Source organism: Belonocnema kinseyi, chromosome 7, assembly GCF_010883055.1.
Source record: "Belonocnema kinseyi isolate 2016_QV_RU_SX_M_011 chromosome 7, B_treatae_v1, whole genome shotgun sequence".
Lineage (NCBI taxonomy): Eukaryota > Metazoa > Arthropoda > Insecta > Hymenoptera > Cynipidae > Belonocnema > Belonocnema kinseyi.
The window spans coordinates 92,625,865-92,649,383 of NC_046663.1; the positions used below are offsets into that span (position 1 = coordinate 92,625,865).

The following is a 23,519-nucleotide window of genomic DNA, read 5'->3' on the forward strand; positions in this document are numbered from 1 at the left end:
ACCGCGATTTCGCTGGAAGCGGGTGCAATTTTTCAGATTAGCACCCGCTCCCGGCGAAATCCTGCGGTTGTCCTTATGACAAATTTTTAAATATATATAAAACAGTCAATTAACAAATAAAAAAAAGAGTAGTTAAGTTTTCAGTTTAAACAAATGCATTTTAAATAAACAAATAAATTTAAAAAAAATAATTCAATAAAGTAATATACTTTTACAAATGAAAAATAATTTGTATTGAATTTAATATTACAATTTAAAACAAAAATTAAGCACGCTCTCGAAAAATTTCGTGACTTAAAAAAAAATTCCCTGACAATTGCAGTTTTTCCAGATTTCCAAGGTAGGGTAGACGCCCTGTTTTAAAATCAATCTCAGAAGTTTAATTTTTTGTCTTAAGAGATAAAGATGAAATGAAAAAATATTTTGATTTCAGCTACATCAATTATTCTCAAATTGCTGCCCGTCTCCTGCGACAGGCATTGAAGACAGATTTGAGGGTAGAAGCTGCGAAGCGAGATGAAGCGAATGTTAAATTCACCCAATGGAAAGACGGAAAACCCGTCAGTAAGTATATTTGAATTCTAATTATTATTTATCATGTTTTCATCTTCGCGCAAGGATTTTAACTTGATTTAATATATTACATAGTCTAGGTATCTTCAAAGAATATGAAATAAGTCTTATTAAATTAGTTGTTTATTAAATTCTATACTCAGAATTTATACAAATATGTATTTTTCTTACAGGTGACAAGAATTGAAAATGTACATTGATGAGTGAGTCAATTCGCGCTTTGAGATTGTTCATTTAATAACTTTGCATGGTTTTTAAGGAATGAGCGTGACAATTTTACCACTTGACATCTCCTGATAACATTGCATATCTTAAACTTTATCAGGCTTGCATTTATCCCCTATTTTACCAATAATAATTATTAAATAATCCATGGCGTTAAGAAAAAGAAACCCGAAACACTTTTGTAAATTTCTTTCTAACGTAGAAATTTAAAATTACAAAAAAAGTTCTATAATTATTGTTCAACAATACTTCGTTTAAAACTAAAGAGACGATCCTGATTCACGAAAATGTACTGTTTATTTAGTCGCACAGATATTTTGTGCGATTTGTGCCGAGTTTGAACTAACAAAAGAACTTTCTGCCAATATTTTGGACTGAAAATAATTTTTTTGTTTCAGGAAAGAACTAGGCTGCGTCTATCACAGAAGAATAGAGTCCACCACGTAAAATAAAACTAATTTATGGTCTACCTTGTTCCCTTCCGTTATGTAAAATAAACAGATTTCTTTCTTGATTCAAACTTTTCGATATTCGTTCCTATCTAAACTTAGTTTTTAAATCGTCATCTCCCGACCGGATTATGTGCTTTGCAATAAACTGAAAACAAAGAAGAAATTTTGTTTAGAGAAAATACGAAGACAACTTTTCGTTATAAATTTAATTTAGCGAAATAAAAATTACTTATGAATTCAGAGACGAGATCGTTGTCGTTGTCACCTCTCATTGTTCCAGTGATTTCCTCGTTTTCAACCATGGGCAAAAAGAGTTGTACAAACTCGGCGGAATATGGCGGAGAGATCGCTTCTAAAACCTGTAATTCACAAGTTTTTAAATGTGTACATTTTTATGGAATTTAAATCTTCAATTAAAAGATAATTACCTCTGTTACGAAATATCTTATCAAGGATATATCCGTATCTCCACGTTGCCAACATTGCTTTATGTAACAAACTACGGGAACAACGCAACCGCGGCTCAACAAATTAACCATTCTGTCTAACAGCATTTTCTTCATTTCCAACTAAATAAAAAAAAAGGATTATTAGGATCACTACAAAATTCTCACATATTTTATATTTTTCAAGATTCTTTTTAATCAAGATGGCCGAAAAACCACCGCAAAAAATGAATTTTCAATCGAAAATTTTTAAATAAAACAGTTGAATTTTCGACCAAAAAATATTTATTTTTAAATAAATAGGTAAACATTTTTAAACAAATACTTGAAATTTCAAACAAAAGAGATGATTTTTCAAGAACAAAAATACTTTTTTCAACAAAATAGTTCATTTTTCAATGAAAGAAATGAATTTAAAAAAAAGACGAATTTTCAATACATTTTAACTTTTTACCATAAAGATTAATTTTTAAGAAAATAATGAAGTATCCAAAAAATAATTACATTTTTGAACAAGTATTTGGACTTCTAATAAAATAGTTGATTTTTCAGCCTAAAAAGTTGCATTTTTTACTAAATTGTCGAATTTTTAATTAAAAAAAAAAAGAATAAAACTTCGACAAAAATGGTTGCATTTTCAAACAAAGAGTTATATTTTCAGCCAGAGTTAAGTTTTCAACAATTTAGTTTAATTTAAACAAAATACTTCAATTTTCGACTTAGGAAGATGAATTCTCAACAACAAATGGAAAAATTAAATTTTCAGCAAACAAAATGAATTTGCCACCAAAAATAAAATGAATATTAAAAAAAAGTTGATGTTTGAGCCAAAAAGGATTATTTTTAACACAATACTTAAATATAAAAAAAATTAAAAAATAGTTAGATTTTTGAACAAATAGTTGAAATTTCAACCTACGAAGATGAATTCTCAACAAAAATGTAATCGTAGATATATCAACAAATATAAATGAATTTAAAAAAATTAAACGAATTTCCAACCAAAATAATAGCATTTTTTGACAAAATATTTGAATTTTCAATGAACAAGGATACATTTCTGAAAAAAATGGAAAAGTTTAATTTTCAGTAAACAAAATTAATTTAAAAAAAAAGAAGATTTTTTAACGAAACAGTTGATATTTCAACCAAAAACGATTAATTTTTAACAAAATAGTTGAACTGAGTTGGATTTTTTACAAAATAGTGAAATTAAAAAAAAATCCAGAAGAAAACATTTGATATATCGAACAAAAAAGATTAATTTTTAACAAAATAGTGAAATATCCAAAAAATAATAATATTTTAAACAAAATAATTACATTTTTGACCAAATATTTGTACTTTTAATCAAATTGTTGATTTTCCAGCCTACAAAGCTGCATTTTAAACCAAATTGTCGAATTTTTAATTTAAAAGAATAAATAAATAAAACTTCGAGAAAAATAGTTGCATTTTCAGCTAAAGAGTAAAGTTTTCAAAAGTTAGTTCAATTTAAACCAAATACTTGAATTTTCAACTTAGAAAGATGAATTCTCAACAACAAATGGAAAAGTTCAATTTTCAGTAAACAAAATTAATTTGTCACAAAAAACAAAACAGTTGATATTTAAGCCGAAAAGATTTATTTTTTAATACAATAATTAAATATAAAAAATAGTAGAATTTTTAAACAAAAAGTTGAATTAAAATAAAAAATTCTAGAAATCAGTTGATCTTTCCAACAAAAAAGATTAATTTTTAACAAAATAGTTAAATATCCAATAAATAATTAAATTTAAAAAAAGTTGGACTAAGCTGATTTTTTAACAAAATTTTCGAATTTTTAATAAAGAAAAGATTAATCTTCAACCTAAAGCAGTTGCATTTTCAATAAAATAGTTAAATTTTCAAGGAAAAAAGACGAATTTATTAGAAGACTTGAATTTTTAACCCGAAATGTCGAATTTGCAACAAAAATATTAATTCTCAACAAAAAATGTAATAGGTCATGTTTAAAAAAAAAAGAATATTCAATAAAATAATTAAATTTTGAACTAAAGAGTTGAATTTTAAGCAAAATTATAAAATTTTCAAGAAATTAGTTGAAGTTTAACCCAAATTTTAACGAAAAGGGATGAATTTTAAACCCGAAAAGATGAACTTTTAGTAAAAGGAGATAAATTTTACCTCTCTCTAAAAAAAAAAAAAAAAAAAAAAAAAAACGAATTTTCAACCAAAAAGTTGGACCTTTAACCAAATAATTGAATTTACAAACTAATAATATTATTTTGTTACCAAAAATACGGATTTTAAATTTAATAAGACCTATTTAAAATTAATTTTGCAAAAAAAGGATCATTTTTCGGTGAAAAATGGAAAAGTTAAACTTTCAGAAAACAAATTTAATTTTCAACAAAGAAAAAAATTTTGTTCAACAAAATAGTAGAATTTTAGACCAAAGGGATGAATTTTCAATTATAATGATGAATTTTTCGAAAAGAAAATCTTTAACCAAATAGTTAATTTTTCAATGCAGAAAGAAAAAAAAAGTTCAACCAAATAGTTGTGTTGTTGAAAAAAGAGGAAATTTTAACCCAAGAAGATTAGTTTTCAAATGGAAACAGGAAACTGAAGCAAAAAAGACGAAATTTCACTTAAATTTGCAATTAAAGTAAATCAATTGTCAATAAAATAGTTTAAATTTCAACCAAAGAATTAAATTTATTATCCTTAACACGTGTTTAAAGTGCTTCTTATAAAATTTCCCTGAATTGTGCAAGATTTTTTTTTCAAAATCTCTGACTCCTGTGTTAATCTATCGCAAAGAACGCACCTGCACAAGAATTTCAAGTTCATCCTGCTTGCTCTCAAAGAGTCTGACCAAAAGCTGCAAAATTTTCGGATGTAGCAGATTATGACAAACAACAACTTCATCCAATACTGCCAGATGGATTGGACAATGCTCTGTACACAGTTTAAAATAGGAAGGTTCAGTTACTGTGCATTCCACCCATCGAATGACACCAACGCTAACAACTGGATACCTACAAAAATCATGTCAAATGAGATAATTGCCCCTTACTTGCACAATGCACAGTAGGGTCGTCCAAAAATGCATTGCACATTTTTTGTTCACTCTAGAGGACAAGGCACCCCCCCCCCCCCATCAAAAGTATTTATGTCCCGAGATTAATTAACATGGGGAAATTTTGAATTTTCGAAAAATTGAACTCACGTTTGAGGGTTTCATCGAAACGTGCCAAGTTTTTTTTAGGATTTTAAGAGGACTTTCTACGAAATAAGAGCATACTAATAAATTTAATTTCCAATCCACCCCCACCTACCCAGCAGCGCCCAAATGTGACCCAATAATAAAAAACTACATTATTAAGTATTATTGTTACTTTTTATAAATTTACGCCGTCTTTTGCATACAAATAATAACTAATGGACAATTTTAATATTTACCATGCCCTTTTAAACAATTTTCAATTGTTTAAACATATGTCAATTATTTCAACAATTATTTATTCCAAAAAAATGTAAAAAAATAATCGTATTTTCTGATTGAAATGCAATATTTTGTCATTGTTTGGAAAACAAAGTTTTTGTGAAATCATTATGTAATTATTTAAACAATTAATTATTGTTTATTTTCCAAATTTCTAGAAATTGAGCTAGAGATGTTCAATTTTGTTCAAACTGGTATCCTCTGCTACTTTTTGTTGAATAATTACATAATTTTGATACATCTCTTCTCGTGTTTAACAAATTTCTATTTGTTTAAACAATTTCTATTTGCTCAAGCAGTTATTTTTTGATAACTAAAAAAATGAAATAAAGCAGAAGACATACATTTAATTACGATTTTAAAATTATTTTTGGAAAAGTGATCATTAAAAAAAAATTATATTTGTTTAAAGAATTACAAAGTGGTAAATGTATTCTTTCTATACACTATACAGTCAGAAACATAATAGTATGTGAGCTATTTTATTTCATTCTTTTAGCCATCGAAAAAAACTGCTTAAGCAAATAAATATTGTTTAAACAAATAGAAATGTATTAAACATGAATAGAAATGTATCAAAATCATGTAATTATTCAACAAAACGTAGCATAGGATACTAATTTAAAAAGAAAGTTGATATCTCAAACTCAATTTTTAGAAATTTTGAAAGTATATAATAAATAATTATTAAAATAATTACATCATCTTTTTACACAAATTTACTACTCCAACAAGTGGCAAACAATCACATTTTAATCAGAAAATAATATTTTTTATTTTTTAGGAATAAATAATTGTCTAAATAATTTAGATTTGTTTAAACAATTGAAAATTGTTTGAAAAGTAATTGTAAATATTCAAATTGCCCATTAGTAATTATTTGTATGAAAAAGACGACGGAAATTGCTAAAAAGTAAGAATAATACGGAAAAATGTAATTTTATTACTTTTGGGTCATATTTGGGCGTTGCAAGGAGGGTGGGAGTGGGCTTGAAATGAAAGTTATTGGTATTGGGAATGGTTAAACTGCGATACGCCACCTGGTGACAAAAATTCGAACTAGAAAGAGTAGGCACGATTTTAAAGATGCATGTTAATTTGTGCATAAAAGTGTTTTAACAATTTTTGTTGTGGAGTTTAAAGTATTTATTGTATAATAAAAAGTAATTCTTTGTGGGAAACGAAGTGTTTTAGATGGAATTCACGTATTACACAGTGAAAAACCACACTTTTTGACAGAAATATTTTTCTAAAAAAAGAAAACAATTATTGTTCTCTTTATTGTGATTTTCAAAAGATTATAAACCTAAATAGACTTATTTTGAAACAAAAACGAACTCAAAGTAAATTTTTATTAATTTACACATGAAATATTTGCTATTTCAAAATCTGATCTAAAAGTTAGGTTAGAATTCGTATTTAAATTCCAGTCGTCTATTATTCGTATTCTTGGCATAATATGGATAAAATTTGTCGCTACATACATTAATTAAAGTTTATTTAAGCTTAAAATGCATTGAAACTCGCATCAAATAATGAAATAATTGTATTTTTTTAAAACCTATTTCACAAAAATGTGATTTTTCACTGTATAAGATGGAAATTCTATCTAAGACTATTTTTTTCTGATGAATATTTGCTTTTCGTATTCAATCATTGTTTCATACTTCACAAAACAATCGTAAAAACACTTTTATGTAAAAATTAAAATACATGTTTAAAGTTGTACCCACTCTTTCTAGTTCCATTTTTCGACACCATGTGGCGTAATGGTAAAGTGGTGGCTGACAATGTAAAGGACATTTTCCATGAGATTTTTAAGGTTCCTCAGCTTCAAAGTAAAGAAAAATTCTTTCTTAACTCTAAAACTGAAGAAATATAATTTTGAGTGACACAAAATATCATTTTTCGTGAAATGCAATCAAAATATGAACAGCAATTCATAATTAAAAATTGTTCCTCTTCCTGAAATTTATGAAAATTAACCCTTACCATATTTTTATTTTGTATATTTTAATAAACAATTTCAAATGAAATATCAAAGATTTATTAAAGCTAAATTTATAAAAAAATTTTTGTTTGAATTTTTTTGTTAAAATAGCCAAAATATATTAATAATATATTATAATATATAATAATAAATTATTAATTATATTATATAATACATCTGGTAAGGGTATTTTTCTTTACTTTGAAGCTCAGGAACCTTAACAATCTCATGGAACACGTTCTTTAAACAGTCAATGAAACTCGCGGTTTTTTCAAAAATGTTCCACTTTCTGTCCAATTTTCAATGAAGTGTGACTTTCTATCTCTATTCTAAGAGAAAATTGCTATAAACAATAAAACATTTATGTAAACATCTAATGATCAGTATAGAGTAGTATTTTCTGTATTAGAAAGAATTTCCATTACAAAAAGCCGCAAAAAAATCATAATTACCGTCAAAAACTCGCAAAACCCATTTTTTCACTTATGGGATTTTTTGGGACCCTATAAAACAGACTTGTGGGAGTGACTTAATGGAGCTTGAGCCAACTATTAATATTTTTTTTTAAACAAAAAACATAGATTTATTCCTTTGTTGATTCGAACACATTTCCGGGCAATATAAATAAAAATTGTAAGCAAATTTAACAATAGACTCGGAAATGTGCTCGAATATGTAAACAATCTCGCGAGTTTATTCTAATTAATATTTTTTTCAGCCTTCGAAAATATCTAAATGTGCAAAAATAGTTAATATTCACATATATAAAATTGAGTAACTGTTTTTTGTATTCTTGAAAGTAACTTCGAAGTAAAATTAATGAGGGTACTATCGTCAATACAATTTAAGAACGCTTGAAATTTCCAACTCTTTAAGTGAAAATATTGCATTTTTAACTAGAAAAAATTTTGACTAACAAGTTGAATTTTGAACCAAAAAGAATAATTTTCTACAAAAAAGACGAATTTTCAACCAAATTGTTAAATTTTCAACTAAAAAAGATACATTTTTAACTAAAATTGGAATCGTTAAATTTTCAGTAGAAAAAAATGTAGCAAAAAGATGAACTTCCATCTAAAATGATGAATCTCTAACTAGAATAATTAAATTGTTAATCAAGAAGATTAATATTTGAACAAAAAAGACGAATTTTCAATTAAATACATGAATTTTCAACTAAAATTATGAATCTTCAACTGAAATATTTGAAATTTTGAACAAAAAGATGATTTTTCAACTAAAATTATTAATCGTCAAATGGGATAGTTTAATTTTTAACAGTAATGATAAATCTTCAACTGAAATAGTTTAATTTTTAACCAAAAAGATTAACTTTCTACCAAGAAGATTATTCTTTTAACAATAAAGACGAAATTTCAATAAATTATATAAATTTTCAAATAAATAATTCAAAATTCAACTGGAATAGTGACATTTTCCGTAAAACAATTACTCAATTAATTTTAGAAATCTTTCAACAGCAGTTAAGTTCAACTAAAAAAGACGGATTTTCAACAAGAATTAAATTTTTAATTAATAAATATTATAATATCAAGAATGCAAAAATTCCAACTTAACTGTCCAATTTTCAAGCAAAAAGATGAATTTTTAACCAAGAAGATTAATTTGCACCAAAAAAGGACAAAATACTTTAATTTTAAACTATAAAACATCAGTTTTCAATCAAAAATAGAATAGTTTAATTTTCAGTTGAAAAAATTAATATTAAATCAAAAAGATGAATTTTAAACTAAAATTATGAAATATTCGACGGGAATAGTTATATTTCTGGTTATGAAAATTAATTGTCCACAAAAAAAAAGATTCTTTAACAAAATAATTCAAGATTCAACTAGAACAGTTAAATTTTCAGTAAAAAAAATTAATTAATAAATTTTCAAAAATATTAAATAAAAAAACGATCTATCAAGAGTGGTTGAATTCCACCAAAAAAACGAGTTTTCAACAAGAGTTGAATTTTCAAATAAGAAAGATTCTTCAGTCAAGAGAGAAACGAAATGGTCAAATAATTTGTTAAATTTTCAAGCATAAATATGAATTTCATCCAAAAAAATTAATTTGCAACTAAAAAGGACTAATTTTCATAAAAATACATGACTTTTCAACCAAATACTTTAATTTTAACCTAAAAACGATCAATTTTGAATCAAAAATAGAATAGTTAAATTTTGAGTTTTGAACATTATTTTCAAACCATAAAAAACGAATTTTCAACAAAATATTTTAATGGAGTAACACGATGCTACTTTCACGATTAAAAAATCATTGCTACTTAATTTTACATTAAAATTGACCAGGTTTTCTTTCTAGGTTTGTCAACAAAGAAGTTAACGAGGGGTTAATCACTCTTAAATTAATTAAAATCTTTGTAATATTTAAAAATTGTTGTGAAATTATTGAATTAATATTATAAAGTGTTTGAAATTGCTGTGAAATTTTCCAAAGTCTTTGAAAATTGTTTACGTTTCAGAAATTTTTGTGAAAAAATTGAAATCTTAAATACCTTATACATTGGTAAATGGTAGTTAATTCCGCTATGAGTTCCGTCGAGCCTTTGTTATTATTGCAGATATTGTGCACTTTCTCAATTGCCTGTATCGTCGTTTTCAGTTCGTCTTTATTAATTTTACGAGGAGTTAATTTTTTCGGAGGAACTTCGCAAACGCTCGCAGCATACGCTAGCAAGTAAATGTACTTTGGCTTGTGTTCCTGGTTTACTTTAACGCCCGGTTTGAAAAGAGCATCAACCAAAAGTTCTGTAAAAATAAATTAACATTACGCTATTCAAATATTGATAATGTTTAACTTGGCATTTTTCATAGTATTTAATCAGAGTTGCTACAAAATCACGATTTCGAAACTTCTTGAATTTTCCCTGGCTACTATCAATTATTTTCCAAGGTATAAAAAGAATCTTACACCTGAGAAATCAATTATGTGAATGAAAAAAATATTTATAAATTTATCCTGAGAATTAAATTGCGACTAAAAAATTATTTTGGACAAAAAAACACGAGTTTTCAACCAAGAAGATTAAATCGCTATCAAACAAGAAGAATGTTCAACCAAATAGTTAAGTTTTCAACTCCAAAAGATAAATTTTGAAAAAAAGGCAAAATAAAATTTCCAGTTGAAACAATTAATTTCCAAGCAAACAAAAAAACGAATTTTCAATTGAATTTTTACGTTTTCAATTAAAGAGATAAAGTTTCAACAAAAGAAAATTAATTCTCAACGTAAAGTGTAATTATAATTATTTTCACCAAAAATTATTTTCAATAAAAATCAGTTGAATTCAACCGCAAAATATGAATTTTCTACAAGCTAGTAGAATCCTCAACCAAAGAAAGATTTGTCAGTAAATAAAGAGAAAAATGTAATTCAAAATGTTAAATTTTTAAGCCAAAAAGAAGATATTCTACAAAACAGTTGAGTATCAACACAAAAATATAAATTTGTAACAATTAAAAATTTAAAAATTAATCTTTACCAATAAAAACCAATTTTCAAAAAATTAGTTAAATATTCAAACAAAGAAATAAATTCTTAATCAAAAAATGAAGTTTTAAAAAAATCAAAAACACTGTAAATCCACAAACGAAAAAAATCCAAGAAAATAGTTGTATTCTCTACAGAAACAGATTAATTTTCGACCAAGCATTTGTATTTTTAAGAAAGAAAGATGAAATCCTCAGCCAAAACATATAAATTTTTAAACCGAAAAGAGGAATGTTTAATAAATAAGAATTTAATTTTCAACCAAGAATGATTTTTCAGTTAAAAACGAAAAAAATCATTCAAAATGTTGAATTTTGAAGCCAGAAAGACGAATTTTCTACAAGGAAGTTACATTTTCCACCAAGCAGACGATTTTTTAAATAATGTAGTTAAATTTTCAAAAAAGGGAGATTTTTAACTAAAATGATAAATCATCAAACAGAAAATTATTTTTAACAAAGCAGTTCCACTTTTTAAGCATGTGGTTGAATTGTCAGCCAAAAATATGAGTTTTTAACTAAAAGTGTAGCAGTTGACATTTTAACTCAAAACGATTTTATTTTATACCAAAAACAGTTTGAATCAAAAAAAAAAAAAAAATCCAATAAAATAGTTGAATCTTCAAATTTAAAAAATTAATTTTCAACTAGTTGTATTTTTTTGTCAATAAGGAAATAATTTTTTATACAAAATGCTAAATTTTCAAACCTAAAAGACGAATTTTCTACACAACAGTTGAATTTTCCACAAGAAAATATAGATTTACAAAAAAAAGGGTTAATTTTCAACCAAATAGTTGAATTTTCAATTCAGAAATATGAATGATAAACAAATAATTAAATATTTAAAAATATATTAGAATTTGTAATCAAAAGAGATGAATTATATTATAAACCAAAAATATAATGGTAGACTTTTCAATGAAAAATAATTCACTTTCAACCAAAAAAGACGAATTTTCAACCAAAAAAATATTTATTTTGGAGCAAAAGATTAATTTTCAATCCTAAATGATGAATGTTTTAACAAAAAGAGAACTTTTCAACAAAAAAGTGGTTTTCTCGACCCAAAAAAAAAGAACTTTTTAAAAAAATAATCGAATTTTCATCATTATACTAGAATTTTTAACCAAAAAATATTTATTCTAAATTGAAAATATGATCGTACACTTTTTAATTAAATAGAATTAACTTTCTACCTAAAACGATGATTTTTTTTTGTTTAAATATTAATTTTATATAAAATAAATAAATTTTGAAACTAAAAAGACGAATTTTCTACAAAGAAGTTAAATTTTCAGAAGAAGGGGGATTTTTAACCAAAATCTTAAATCATCAAACAGAAAATTAATTTTTAACAAAGCAGTTCCACTTTTTAAACAAGTGATTGAATTTCCAGGCAAAAATATAAATTTTCAACGAAAAGTGCACTAGTTGATATTTTAACCCAAACTGATTTTATTTTAAAACCAAAAACTGTTTGAATTAATCAAGAAAGCAAAAAAAAAGAACAATTTCCAATAAAACAGTTGAATCTTCAATTTAAAAAGATTAATTTTCAACTAGTTGTATTTTTTCGCTCATAAGGAAAAAATGTTGTGTACAAAATGTTAAATTTGCAGGCCAAAAAGAAGAAAATGCTACAAAACAGTTGAATTTTCAACCCGAAAATATAGATTTAAAACAAAAAGAAAGAGTTGATTTTAAACTTTTAAACAAAAAAGTTGATTTCTCGATCCAAAAAAAAGAACTTTTTAACAAAAAAATCGAATTTTCAACAAAATACTAGAATTTTTAACCAAAAAAATTTATTCTAAACCGAAAATATAATCGTACACTTTTTAATTAAAAAAAAATAACTTTCAACCAAAAAAGATGAATTTAAAAAAAATATATTAATTTTATATAAAGAAATACATTTTGAAGCCAAAAAGGCGAATTTTCTATAAAGAAGTTACATTTTCCAACAAAAACATGATTTTTTAAAATAATATAGTTAAATTTTAAAAAAAGGGGATTTTTAAATAAAATGATAAGTCATCAAAAAGGAAATTAATTTACAACAAACCAGTTCCACTTTTTAAGTAAGGGGTTGAATTTTCAGCCAAAAATATGAATTTTCAACGAAAAGTGTACCAGTTGATATTTTAAACCAAAATGATTTGATTTTTAAACCAAAAACAATTTGAATCAATCAAAAACAAAAAGACACAATTTCCAATAAAATAGTTGAATCATCAATTAAAAAAGATTAATTTTCAACTAGTTTTATTTTTTCGTCAATAAGAAAAAAATGTTAAATTTTCAAGCCAAAAGACGAATTTTCTATAAAAAAGTTGAATTTTCCAACCGAAAATATAGATTTACAAAAAAAGAGTTAATTTTCCACAAAATAGTAGAATTTTTACAAAAAAAATTTGTTCTAAACCGAAAATATAATAGCACACTTTTTAATTAAAAATAATTAACTTTCAATCAAAAAAGCTGAATTTCTTACCAAAAAAGATTAATTTTTGATTTAAAAAATCCATTTTTTCCACAAAAGGACGAATTCTCAACAAAGCAGTTGAATTTTCGGCAAAAAAACATATGACTTTTCTTCTACAAGATGAATTTTAAGTCAAAATATTATGGTTTAGGAGATATTACAGAATTTTGGTTGTAAATCGAATTGCATTTTGAGAAAAATTTAAGACATTGAAATTAGATTAAAATCAAATTTAAAGTCCTATTTAACGTCCATTAATCAAGTCAACTTAAAGAATTCCTTAGAATAAAACCAAGAATCGAACGACCAAATTTAGACAGCCGCCAAAAAATGCTCTTATTGTCATTTACAAAAAGATCCTCTTTAAAAAAATCTCTAAACAAAAATAAAAAAGATTAAAGAAAAATGTGAAGGCAACCAACCAAATTCCCATCCTTATCTTTTTTATTTCTTTCGTCTTTTTTTTTATGTTATTACAAAACAACAAAACAACAATGCTCTCTCTTTAATACCTGAGAATCAAGTCAAGTCTTCTCATTTTTCTTTCCAATTTTTTATTTTTTCCAGAGATTTTTTTTAAAGGAGGATCTTTTTTTAACTACAATTGGAGCATTTTATGATGATTGTGCAAATTCTTTCGTTGGGTTCTTTGTTTTATTTTCAGGAATTCAATTCATTAAAATACGATGTTTATTTAATCAACTTCAGTTTATCGGAAATTCCCTGACTTTCCCTGACCCGTTTGACTATTCCCTGATTTTTCAGAATTCTCTGACCTGTAGCAACCCTAATTTAATATTATTAACAAAAGCGATTCGCACCTAGAAACTGGGGATTTCGAATCAGTTCTATCGAAGGTGGTTCAGACACGGAATAATTTCTATACAGAAGTGAGATATCCGCAGGATTTAGAGTATTCCGCGACAACATGGAAGCCAGTGCTTGGCACGCAGCTGGAAAAGCTGCTGCTCCATTCAAAGCCATCGTAATCGGTGTAACGTCGTTTCGACTGAAATTAAATCTCGATTAATAGTTGTCAATCCGGATTGTTTTCAAATATATTACAAATTTGAGGTTCTTTACTTTAATTGAGCACATTTTGTGATTTCCTGTGAAAGCCTCTTCATCATAAAACCTCCTCGCGGTTCTTGAGACAAAATTTGAAGGAGGACCTGACTGTAGACGTAGGTGTGTTGACCATGACACACCATTTTCTAGAAGAAAACATCTACATTTAAAACAATTCTAAGAATACTTTCTCAACCAAAAATAACGGATTATCAAGGAAATAGTTCAACTTTTAGTTGAAAAAATTAATTTTCAACAAAAGATAACGGATTTTCAAGAAAATAGTTAAGTTTTCAATCCAAGTGATGAATTTTCAAGCAAAATGGTGAATCTTTAACTAGAGTAGTTGAATTTTCAACTAAACAAAAAATTTATTTTTACTAAAAAAGATAAATTTTTGACCAAAAATCAAATCGTTTTAAATAAAAAAATTAATGTTCAATCAAATTGTTCATCTTTAACTGTAATGGTTAAATTTTAAACCAGAAAGATGAATTTTCAACTAAAATGATAATTCTTAAATAGAAAAGTTGAATTTTTGAACAACTAGATGAATTTTGAACGAAGAAGATTAATTTCTACAAAGAAAGATGTATTGTCAACCAAACAGTTGCACTTTTATCCAAGAAAGTTTAAATTTCTACTGAGATCTAACCATTTTTAAATTAAAAATACATTTTTTGAACAAACAGTTGTATTTATTCCAAAAAAGTTTTTAGTTATCTTTTAAACAAAATTATCTAATTTTCAACTAAACCGTTGCACTTTTATTCAAGAAAGATGCTATTTCTAGTAAAACAGGTAAATTTCCAAATCAAGAAGAGAAATTTTCAAAAAAATAGTATACATTTTCTACGAAATAATTGAATTTTCGACGAAACAGTTATATTTTCAACCAAAAAGGATGACTTTTAAACAGAATTGTTGAATTTTCCACCAAACAGTTGCATTCTTATTCAAGAAAAAGGCAATTTCTATTAAAATAGATGCATTTTTTAAATAAAAAAAAGGTTAATTTTGATCCAAAAAATATTTTAGTTGAATTTTTAACCATTGTTCAATTTTTAACCAAACAGTGGCACTTTTATCCAAGAAAAATGCAATGTCTACTAAAATAGAAGAGTTTTTAATTAAAAAAGATAACTTATCAAAAAAATAGTTGAATTTTAAACCAAAAAGATGAGTTTTCAACAAGCGAAATAGAGTGAATTTTCAATAAAACAAAAAATTAATTTTTTACTAAAAAAGAATAATTGTTACCCATAAATTAAATAATTAGATTTAAGATTTTTTTACTTAATGCTCAACCAAACTGATAAGTTTTCAACTAAAACTATGGAATATTCAATTGGAATAAGTTAAATTTTCAGTTAAAAAAATACTTTCCACAAAAAAATAGCTTTCAACAAACAAACAAAAACTAACTTTCTAAACAATAATTACATTTTCAAACAAAGTGATTAATTTTTCAATAAAATTGTTAATCTTTAACTGGAATATTTGATTTTTAAACCAGAAAGATGAATTTTCAACTAAAATTATGAATCTTCAAATAGAATAATGAGTTTTTGCCCAACTAGATGAATTTTTAAGGAAGAAGATTAATTTATACCAAAACAAATGAATTTTCAACCAAACAGTTGCATTATTATCCAAGAAAGATGGAAAGTCTACAAAAATAGAATAGTTTTTTAATCAAAAAAGACAATTTTTTAACAAATAGTTGAATTTTCATCCAAAAAATATTTCAGTTGACTATTTAAAAATATTATTGAATCTTGAAACAAACCCTTGTATTTTTATCCAAAAAGACAAATTTTCAACACCAAAAAATAGTTTAATTTTCATCCAAATATAATGTCAGTTGACTTTTCAACACCAAAATATGGATTTTAAACAAGTAAATTTTCTACGAAATAGTTGAATTCTCAACAAAACAGCTGAATTGTCGACCAAAAAGGATAAATATATATTTTTAAGTTGTAGAATTTTCAACCAAACAGTTGCTTCTTATTCAATAAAATGCAACTTCTACTAAAATAGATGATTTTTTAAAAGATAACAGTTCAATTTTCGTCAAAAAGAGATTTTAGTGAATTTTTTAATCAAAATTGTTAAATCCTCAACCAAACAGTTGCGCCTTTATCCAACAAAGATTCAATTTATAATAAAATAGAAGAATTTTGAAATCAAGCAGACAATTTCTTCAAAAGAGAGTTAAATTTTCATTTAAAAAAAAGTTTTAGTTCACTTTTTAACAAAATTATTGAGTTTTTAACTAAATCGTTGCATTTTTATCCAAGAAATATGCAATTTCTACTAAAATAGCTGAATTTTTTAATTAAAAAGCCATTAAAAAACAAGTGGTTGAATTTTCATCCAAAAAAAGGTTTTTGTTGACTTTTTAACAAAACTGTTGAATTCTCAACCAAACAGTTGTACTTTTGTCCAATAAAGAGGCAATGTCTACTAAAGTAGAAGAGTTTTTAATTAAAAAAATTAATACCTTATAACAGTTATAAAAAACAATTTATGTATTTTATGAAATTGTTTAGAAATGCAATCTTGAGTTTCAAGTGAAATATAAAATAAGAATTATTTAGATTTTGTAATAAAAATAATTCTTTGATGATTTTTTATCTTGTAAACTGATTAACTACTAATTAGTTATTGATCATTAAACCCAAGTAATAGAAAGGAAATTGCAAATTAAGAAAAAATGTATGTAAAATAAAAATTATTTGAATGATTATAATGAAAATAATTTATTTAATGCTTTTTATGTTATTGATTGCTTCACTATTATTAGCTGATTAATTTTGGTCACAATATTAAATAAGATAAAAATTAAATTTTAATATTGTTTAAATAAGACAATAAATTTATTATTTGCTTTGTGGTTACGCTATTGAATATGGGATATGATTTGTATAATAGAAGTTTATCTATATTTAAATTTTCCTTATTCCAATTCTATAAGTTTAAAAATGTTTTCGATGTTTTGAAATAATGATGTAAATTCCATCTTCGAAATTATAGGTCAATAGGTTTGAATTTTGTATGCAATTATTTAAAAAAAATATTAATACTTGAATTTTTCAAGAAAATTTAGGGTAAAAATTATTTTGATGCTTCGATGAAAATAATTTATTACTGAATTTTATATTATTAACTGATTAACTAAATATTGACTAATTGTTTTTTTCTAAACTGAATATAAATTGTTTTCAATTAAGGCACATAAATTGATTATTTGCATTAAGGTTATGTAATTAAATACTGGCTATTATTTATGTAATAAAATTGTTTTTTTAAGGTTTTTTGTTTAAAATATCTTCATTACAATCATTTTTTTAATGTTTGCGATGTTGGAAAATGAGAATCTGAATTCAATTAAAAAAATTATATGTACATACACATTTTAATGAAAATAATTATTAAACTTTTTTTTACTTTATTTACTCATTAATTAATTATTAATAGATTCTGCTAAAATTTATATTTTCTACAATTATTTGAAAGCTTATAATTAATTAAAGTTAACCAAAGACATGTTCAAATTAAAAAAATATTAAAAGTACAAATTATTTAAAGGTTTCAATGAAAATAGTGTTTTAAAGCTTTAATTTATTTGAATTTTTAATTAAAATAATGTTTTAATGCTTTTATTGTTTCGAAATGATTGAATATTTATTAAATAATTCTGTTAAAACTTAAGTTTGTAAAAATTATTTAAAAAGAAATAGATATTCAGAAATTTAAATAATATATATAAAATAATTTGATTTTTTCAATGACAAGAATTGCTTGATGCCTTTTATGTTGTGAACTATTTAATTAGTTTTTAGCTGATTAATTTTGATAACAATATTGAATTACATAAAGGTTCAATTAAAGATGTTTTAAATTAAGTAACATGAATTGATTATTTGCTTTCAGATTATGTCATTCAATATTCAACTATCGAAATTAGTTTTAAAGGTTATTAATAAATTAAACATATAAAAATCCCGTTTTAAATCTAAAGAAAATATAATGTAAAAATTATTATAATGATTCTATGAAAATGATTGTTTAATGCTTTTTATGTTTTGAACTGATTAACTATCAATACATTCTATTAAAAATTATGATTTCTTGAATTAGTTTAAAATGTTATTAATAAATCAAATTAAAAAAAATGAAAGCTTAAATTTGAAAAAAGATATTAAGTAAAATTTATTTGAATACTTCAGTGAAAGTTATAGTTAAATGCTTCTCAGATTGTGAAATAATTAATTATTAGCTGAATATTTTTTTCAAAATATAAAATTAAATAAAAGATTAAAATTTAGTTTCTTAAAATTAGGTGACATCAATTGATTATTTTTTCGAAGGTTATATAATTGAATATTGGATATAATTTGCATAATAAAAGTTTACTTATATTAAAACATCCCTATTTCAATTTCATACTTTTTCAAACGATTCTGAGGTTGTGAAATGGGTATCTGTATTCAATTGGTAGATTTATATGTTTTAATTTTTTCTGAAATTACTATAAAAGTTTACTAATGAATCAAATTTTCAGAAATGAAAGTGAAAATTAAAAAAAAAAAAGTAGAATACAAATGATTTCAATGCCTAAATGAAAATTACAGTTTAGTGCTTTTTACGTTTTGAGTACATTGATTAATTATTATCTGTTTTTTTCCCAATATTAAATTACCTAAACATTGACATGTAATTTGTTTTAATTAAGATAAATATATTATTTATTTCAAGTTTGTGTAATTTAATATATGTGATAATTTTTATAATGAAAGTTTGTGAATATTTAAAATACCTCACTTCTAGTTCTATTATTCTTGTAGTTTTGCGATGTTAAATGAGCATCTGAATTCTGATTTCGAAACTATGTGCGAATATATTTTTATTTTTCCTGGGATAGTTTAAAATGTTATAAATAACTTAAATTTTCTGAACAATGTAGAATAAAATTTTAATAAATTCAATTTTTTTAAATAATTCTTTAATGGTTTTATTGTTATTGAGTCATTAAATAATTATCAGCTGAACAATTTTGTTCACAATATTGGTAACATAAATTTGTATGATGAAAGTTGATTTATTTCTGAAATACCTTTATTTCACTTATGTATTTTTTGTAAGTTTGTGTGATGTTGTGGAATGAATATCTGACCTCAATTTTCAAATATATATTTTAAATTTTCTGAAATTAATTAAAAATGTTATTAATAATTCTAAATTGCATCCAAATAAACAGTAGAAATTATTTTAATGTATCAATGAAAATAATTGTTCGTTGATTTTTATGTTGTAAACTGATTGATTAATTACCAACTGATTAATTTTTTTCACAATATCAAACTTCACTAAAATCTAAAATTATATTTAAAAAATGTAAACTTTTGAATGATATCTCGCTCTATATTACTCATAGTAATAGTAACTTCTACGTTACATGGATTCATTGATTACATTATCTCAAATTTTAATTCAGCGAAACTTCGAGTAGCAAAACATGTTAACAAATTGATAAATAAACAAAATAGTCGAATTTTCATAAAGAAAAAATTTCAGTTGTTTTTTCAACACAAAAATTTAGATTTAAATTAAAAAGTAAATTTGTTACGCCAATAGTTGAATATTCAACCCAAAAACCCGGATTTTCAAGAAACAGTTAAATTTTCAACCAAAAAGAATCACTTTTTAACGAAATTATTGAATTTAAAAAATAATAAAATTTACAGCTAAAAAGATAATCTTCAGGAGAAAGAAACTGCAAGAAAAATACATATAAATACAAGGCAAATAAAATACTAATAAGAATATTATATCATGGTTTCTGCTTGATAGTTATTTAAAGTTATAAAAATAACCTGAGTTTTGTCCCTCGGGCTATTATATAATTTAAGTACAGTCCCGAATCTTAAAATTAATACCACTAAATTAAAAAAAAATGAGACTAACTGCACACTCCTGGATACTTGATTGCCAATCTTCGGTATTTTGAAGAAAACCTGCAATCGCGGTTTTTAAAACACGCGAAAAAACTTCGATTTGTTGCGCTGCTGTCGAAATACTCGTGATCTCGCCTTGGAATCCAGCATCGGAAATAAGCTTTATGATAAAATTCAACATTAAGCAGTCGGGATAATCCTCTGCTAATTTGTAAATTAATGATCGCCACGTCGGATGCTGAATCATTTCTGTCAGCCAGGCTGGTGTCTATGGAAAAACATATAAATATTTTATATAATTGCTGGGATAAATACTATTTTAATTTAATCTTATATAATTTCAATTCACCTCTCCCTCCTCTGTGAAAATTTTGTCTGCCTTTTTGGGCTCAAATGTTTTCAAAACCATGTCCTTTAAATTATTTTCGATCATGGCTTGAACGTCTGTGACTTTGACTTCAGCGAGAATCAGCCACTCGGCCAAAAGATTGTTCATCTGTGCACATGCTGTGTAATTTTTCGACAGAAGTTCGATTACTTGTTCCGGATTCCCACCAGCTTGAAAGTATCTACAAGATAAAATTGTTAAAAAAATATATATAATAAAATTGGCGAAAGGACTTTCAGGGCATCTAGGGATCAGGCAATTTGAAATTCTTAATATATTTTTAATACGGAGTTTTATAATATTTTAACGAAAGTTTAAAGAAATTATTCACAAGAATTGAGGGATTTCAAACGATTTCGAAGATTTGAAGAGATTTTCAAATAATTCATAGTAGTTCCAAAGACTAATGAAAATGGAATGTTTTTAAGGAATTTAAAGTTTTTAGGATATTTTAAAAGATTCCAAAGGTATTTCAGTTCTCAAGTGAAAACAAAACAGTTTAATTTTCCACGCAACACTATGAATTTTGAAAAAATAGTTAATCTTCTACAAATTAGATAATTTTTCAAATAAATAATTGAATTTTCGACAACAAATAAAGTGTTCAACCAAAAGTAAGATAATTAAATTTTCAGTTTGAAGAAATTATTTTTCAAGAACAAAAAAAAACAACTATTTTCCTACCAGTTAAATTGAAATAAAAAGATAAATTTTTAAAGAAATAATTGAATTCACAGCCAAACAGATGAATTTTCAAGAAAATAGATGAATTTCCCAATCGATATTATGAATTTTTAACAAGAAATTTAATTTTATACCAAATAGTTAATTTTTGTAACAAACGTTTTATTTTTTAAATATCTATTTGAATTTTCTACCAAAATTGTTGAATTACCAAACCGAAAAAATGAATTCTCTACGAAACCTGTAATACTTGATATTTCAACGAAAAACTATCTTAATTTGAAATAAAAAACAGTGGAGTTTTTAAATAAAGAAGATAAATTTTCAACCAAAAATTGAAGTTGTACCGTCAGTTGAAACAAACTATTAAATTTTCCACTATAAAAAAGAATTTTGATTGTAAATGATGAATCTTCACAAAAAATAATTGATTTTTAATCAAGTAGTTCAACTTTCAAGCAGGTAGTTGAATTAAAAAAAGTGAATTCTCATCAAAAATTGTGCTTGATGACATTTCAACCAAAAAATATTTTAATTTAAATAAAAAACAGGTAAATGCAAGAAAATATCCGAATTTTCAAAATAATAGTTAAATTTTGAACCAAAGATGAATTTTCAATGAAAGAGATTAATTTTGAAATAATAAGATTAAGTTTCTACCAAAAAACACAACATTTCAATAGAATAAATTTTCAACTAAAAAATATAAATTTCTAATCAAATGATTAAATTTTGGTACTAAAAACATAATGTCAAATTTAAATTTATTAAATTTGCAGCTCAAAAAGGGTTAATTTTCCTACAAAAAATTACAAATTTTGAACGAAATATTAAAATTTTCAACTAAACAGATGAATCTTCAACCAAGAAGGTACATGTTTGAAGAAAGTACTTCAACTTTCAATAAATTTGATGAATTATTGACCAAAAAGTAGAATTTTTAAACAGAAGAAAAATTTAAACTAAAAATCGAGGAAAAGGTAAAATTTCTTGAAAACAGGAGAAAAACAGTTATTTTTGAAGAAGGGAAATATGGGAAAGGGTACCATTTTTAAACTTATTGATTTATTAGTGAACTTTATTGTTACATAGACATATTTCGCAAAATTCGTTTAATAATAACTAATTTTACCTTTTGAGCTGTGTGAAAATTCCTGGTTCCATAATATTATCAGGTGTTTTGAACTTTTCGAGACATTCGTTTAAAATTTCTCGTGGATTTTCTAACGCATCTTCCAGGCTCATATCTTCTCCTCTTCCCATATCATCTTCCCAACCAGTCCGATCCTCTTCGTAATCAGACTCCATTATTCAAAAGTTTAATAAATCGTGGATCTTTGTTTCACTGTGCAAAATTATCAAAATCTCGAATGATTTCAGTCAATTTTATGAGATTGATGATAGTCTAACCTCACTTTCCCATGAGAGTAAACTTTGTAAACTTGATTAATTTTGTGATATTGTATTTGGCACGTGTAGAATTTTTTCAGCACTTATGAGTCGATTAGCTCACCATATTGAACATGAAAAGTATAAAGCTAAGCGTTCATTATTCAGCATTTGTTGGGCATACGTTGATGAATATAAAGAGAGGTTAGGAAACAAGTTTATAAATTAAAGAGCCTTTCCTGCGTATTGCAGGCAGTTGTGCGCATATAAGGAATATAGAAATATTACAAAAATGTTGATAATCACAATACACTCTTTGCTTGATTCCAAAAAGTCGAATATCGTTCACAAACTTCAAAAAACTTTTAAAATATTATCGTTTACCTAATTTGTAAACATCGTGTCGATCCCAGATCTGAAACGAGACGCGGTCCAATACTATGACAGGGCTATGTCCGTGTGAATATAGTAGGAGACGCTGTAAATGACTGAGTTGCGCGCCCAATCCATTTCTCCTCTTCTGAATTAGAAAACTCGAAGATGCACGATTGCCGGTCGGAGCACTTCGTCGATTCTATTTATATATCTATCTGCTAAGAGCCAACTGCCTTGAAATAAATTCAGGAGATTGGGATTTTAATATTTCCAGATTTCGATGCGGACGATTCTCATGATTTGAATAGATCACGCGCCTCTTGATATTCGTATATTTTGAGGTTATGTTGTTTCATGTATAAAATATAAATTATATAAATATTAATACTATTATATATACGTATATTAATAATGATAATATTATAATTATGTTATATTATAATAGTCTATTTTTTTTTATTTGAAGG

The 23,519-nt window shown here is 24.9% G+C and overlaps 2 protein-coding genes across 5 annotated transcripts in view; one reads left to right on the plus strand and one right to left on the minus strand.

The window, feature by feature from the left end:
* LOC117176757 (protein stunted-like) overlaps positions 1–1,314 on the plus strand; it is a 4,206-nt gene extending 2,892 nt beyond the window's left edge. The window contains exons 2-4 of one of the 2 annotated variants that reach the window (XM_033367042.1): positions 434–564; positions 747–776; positions 1,197–1,314. In XM_033367042.1, the coding sequence (XP_033222933.1) occupies positions 434–564; positions 747–760 (145 nt within the window). In that variant the 3' untranslated portion in view covers positions 761–776; positions 1,197–1,314. The remainder of the gene's footprint in view (positions 1–433; positions 565–746; positions 777–1,196) is intronic. The other variant, XM_033367043.1, reaches the window with a different exon arrangement.
* LOC117176756 (negative elongation factor D) lies at positions 679–23,141 on the minus strand. 3 transcript variants are annotated; one of them, XM_033367041.1, is made up of 11 exons: positions 23,062–23,141; positions 22,421–22,633; positions 20,566–20,785; positions 20,227–20,484; positions 14,269–14,399; positions 14,007–14,194; positions 9,704–9,956; positions 4,512–4,722; positions 1,679–1,819; positions 1,480–1,609; positions 679–1,395 (listed from the first exon to the last, which is right to left on the minus strand). In XM_033367041.1, exons 2-11 carry the CDS (start codon positions 22,594–22,596, stop codon positions 1,361–1,363), a joined length of 1,743 nt encoding a protein of 580 aa, XP_033222932.1. In that variant the 5' UTR covers positions 22,597–22,633; positions 23,062–23,141; the 3' UTR covers positions 679–1,360. The 3 variants fall into 3 exon arrangements, with proteins under 3 accessions (XP_033222932.1, XP_033222931.1, XP_033222930.1); XM_033367040.1 differs by having other exon boundaries at positions 22,421–22,826; positions 23,062–23,081; XM_033367039.1 differs by having other exon boundaries at positions 22,421–23,122.
* Positions 23,142–23,519: the final 378 nt, after the last annotated feature.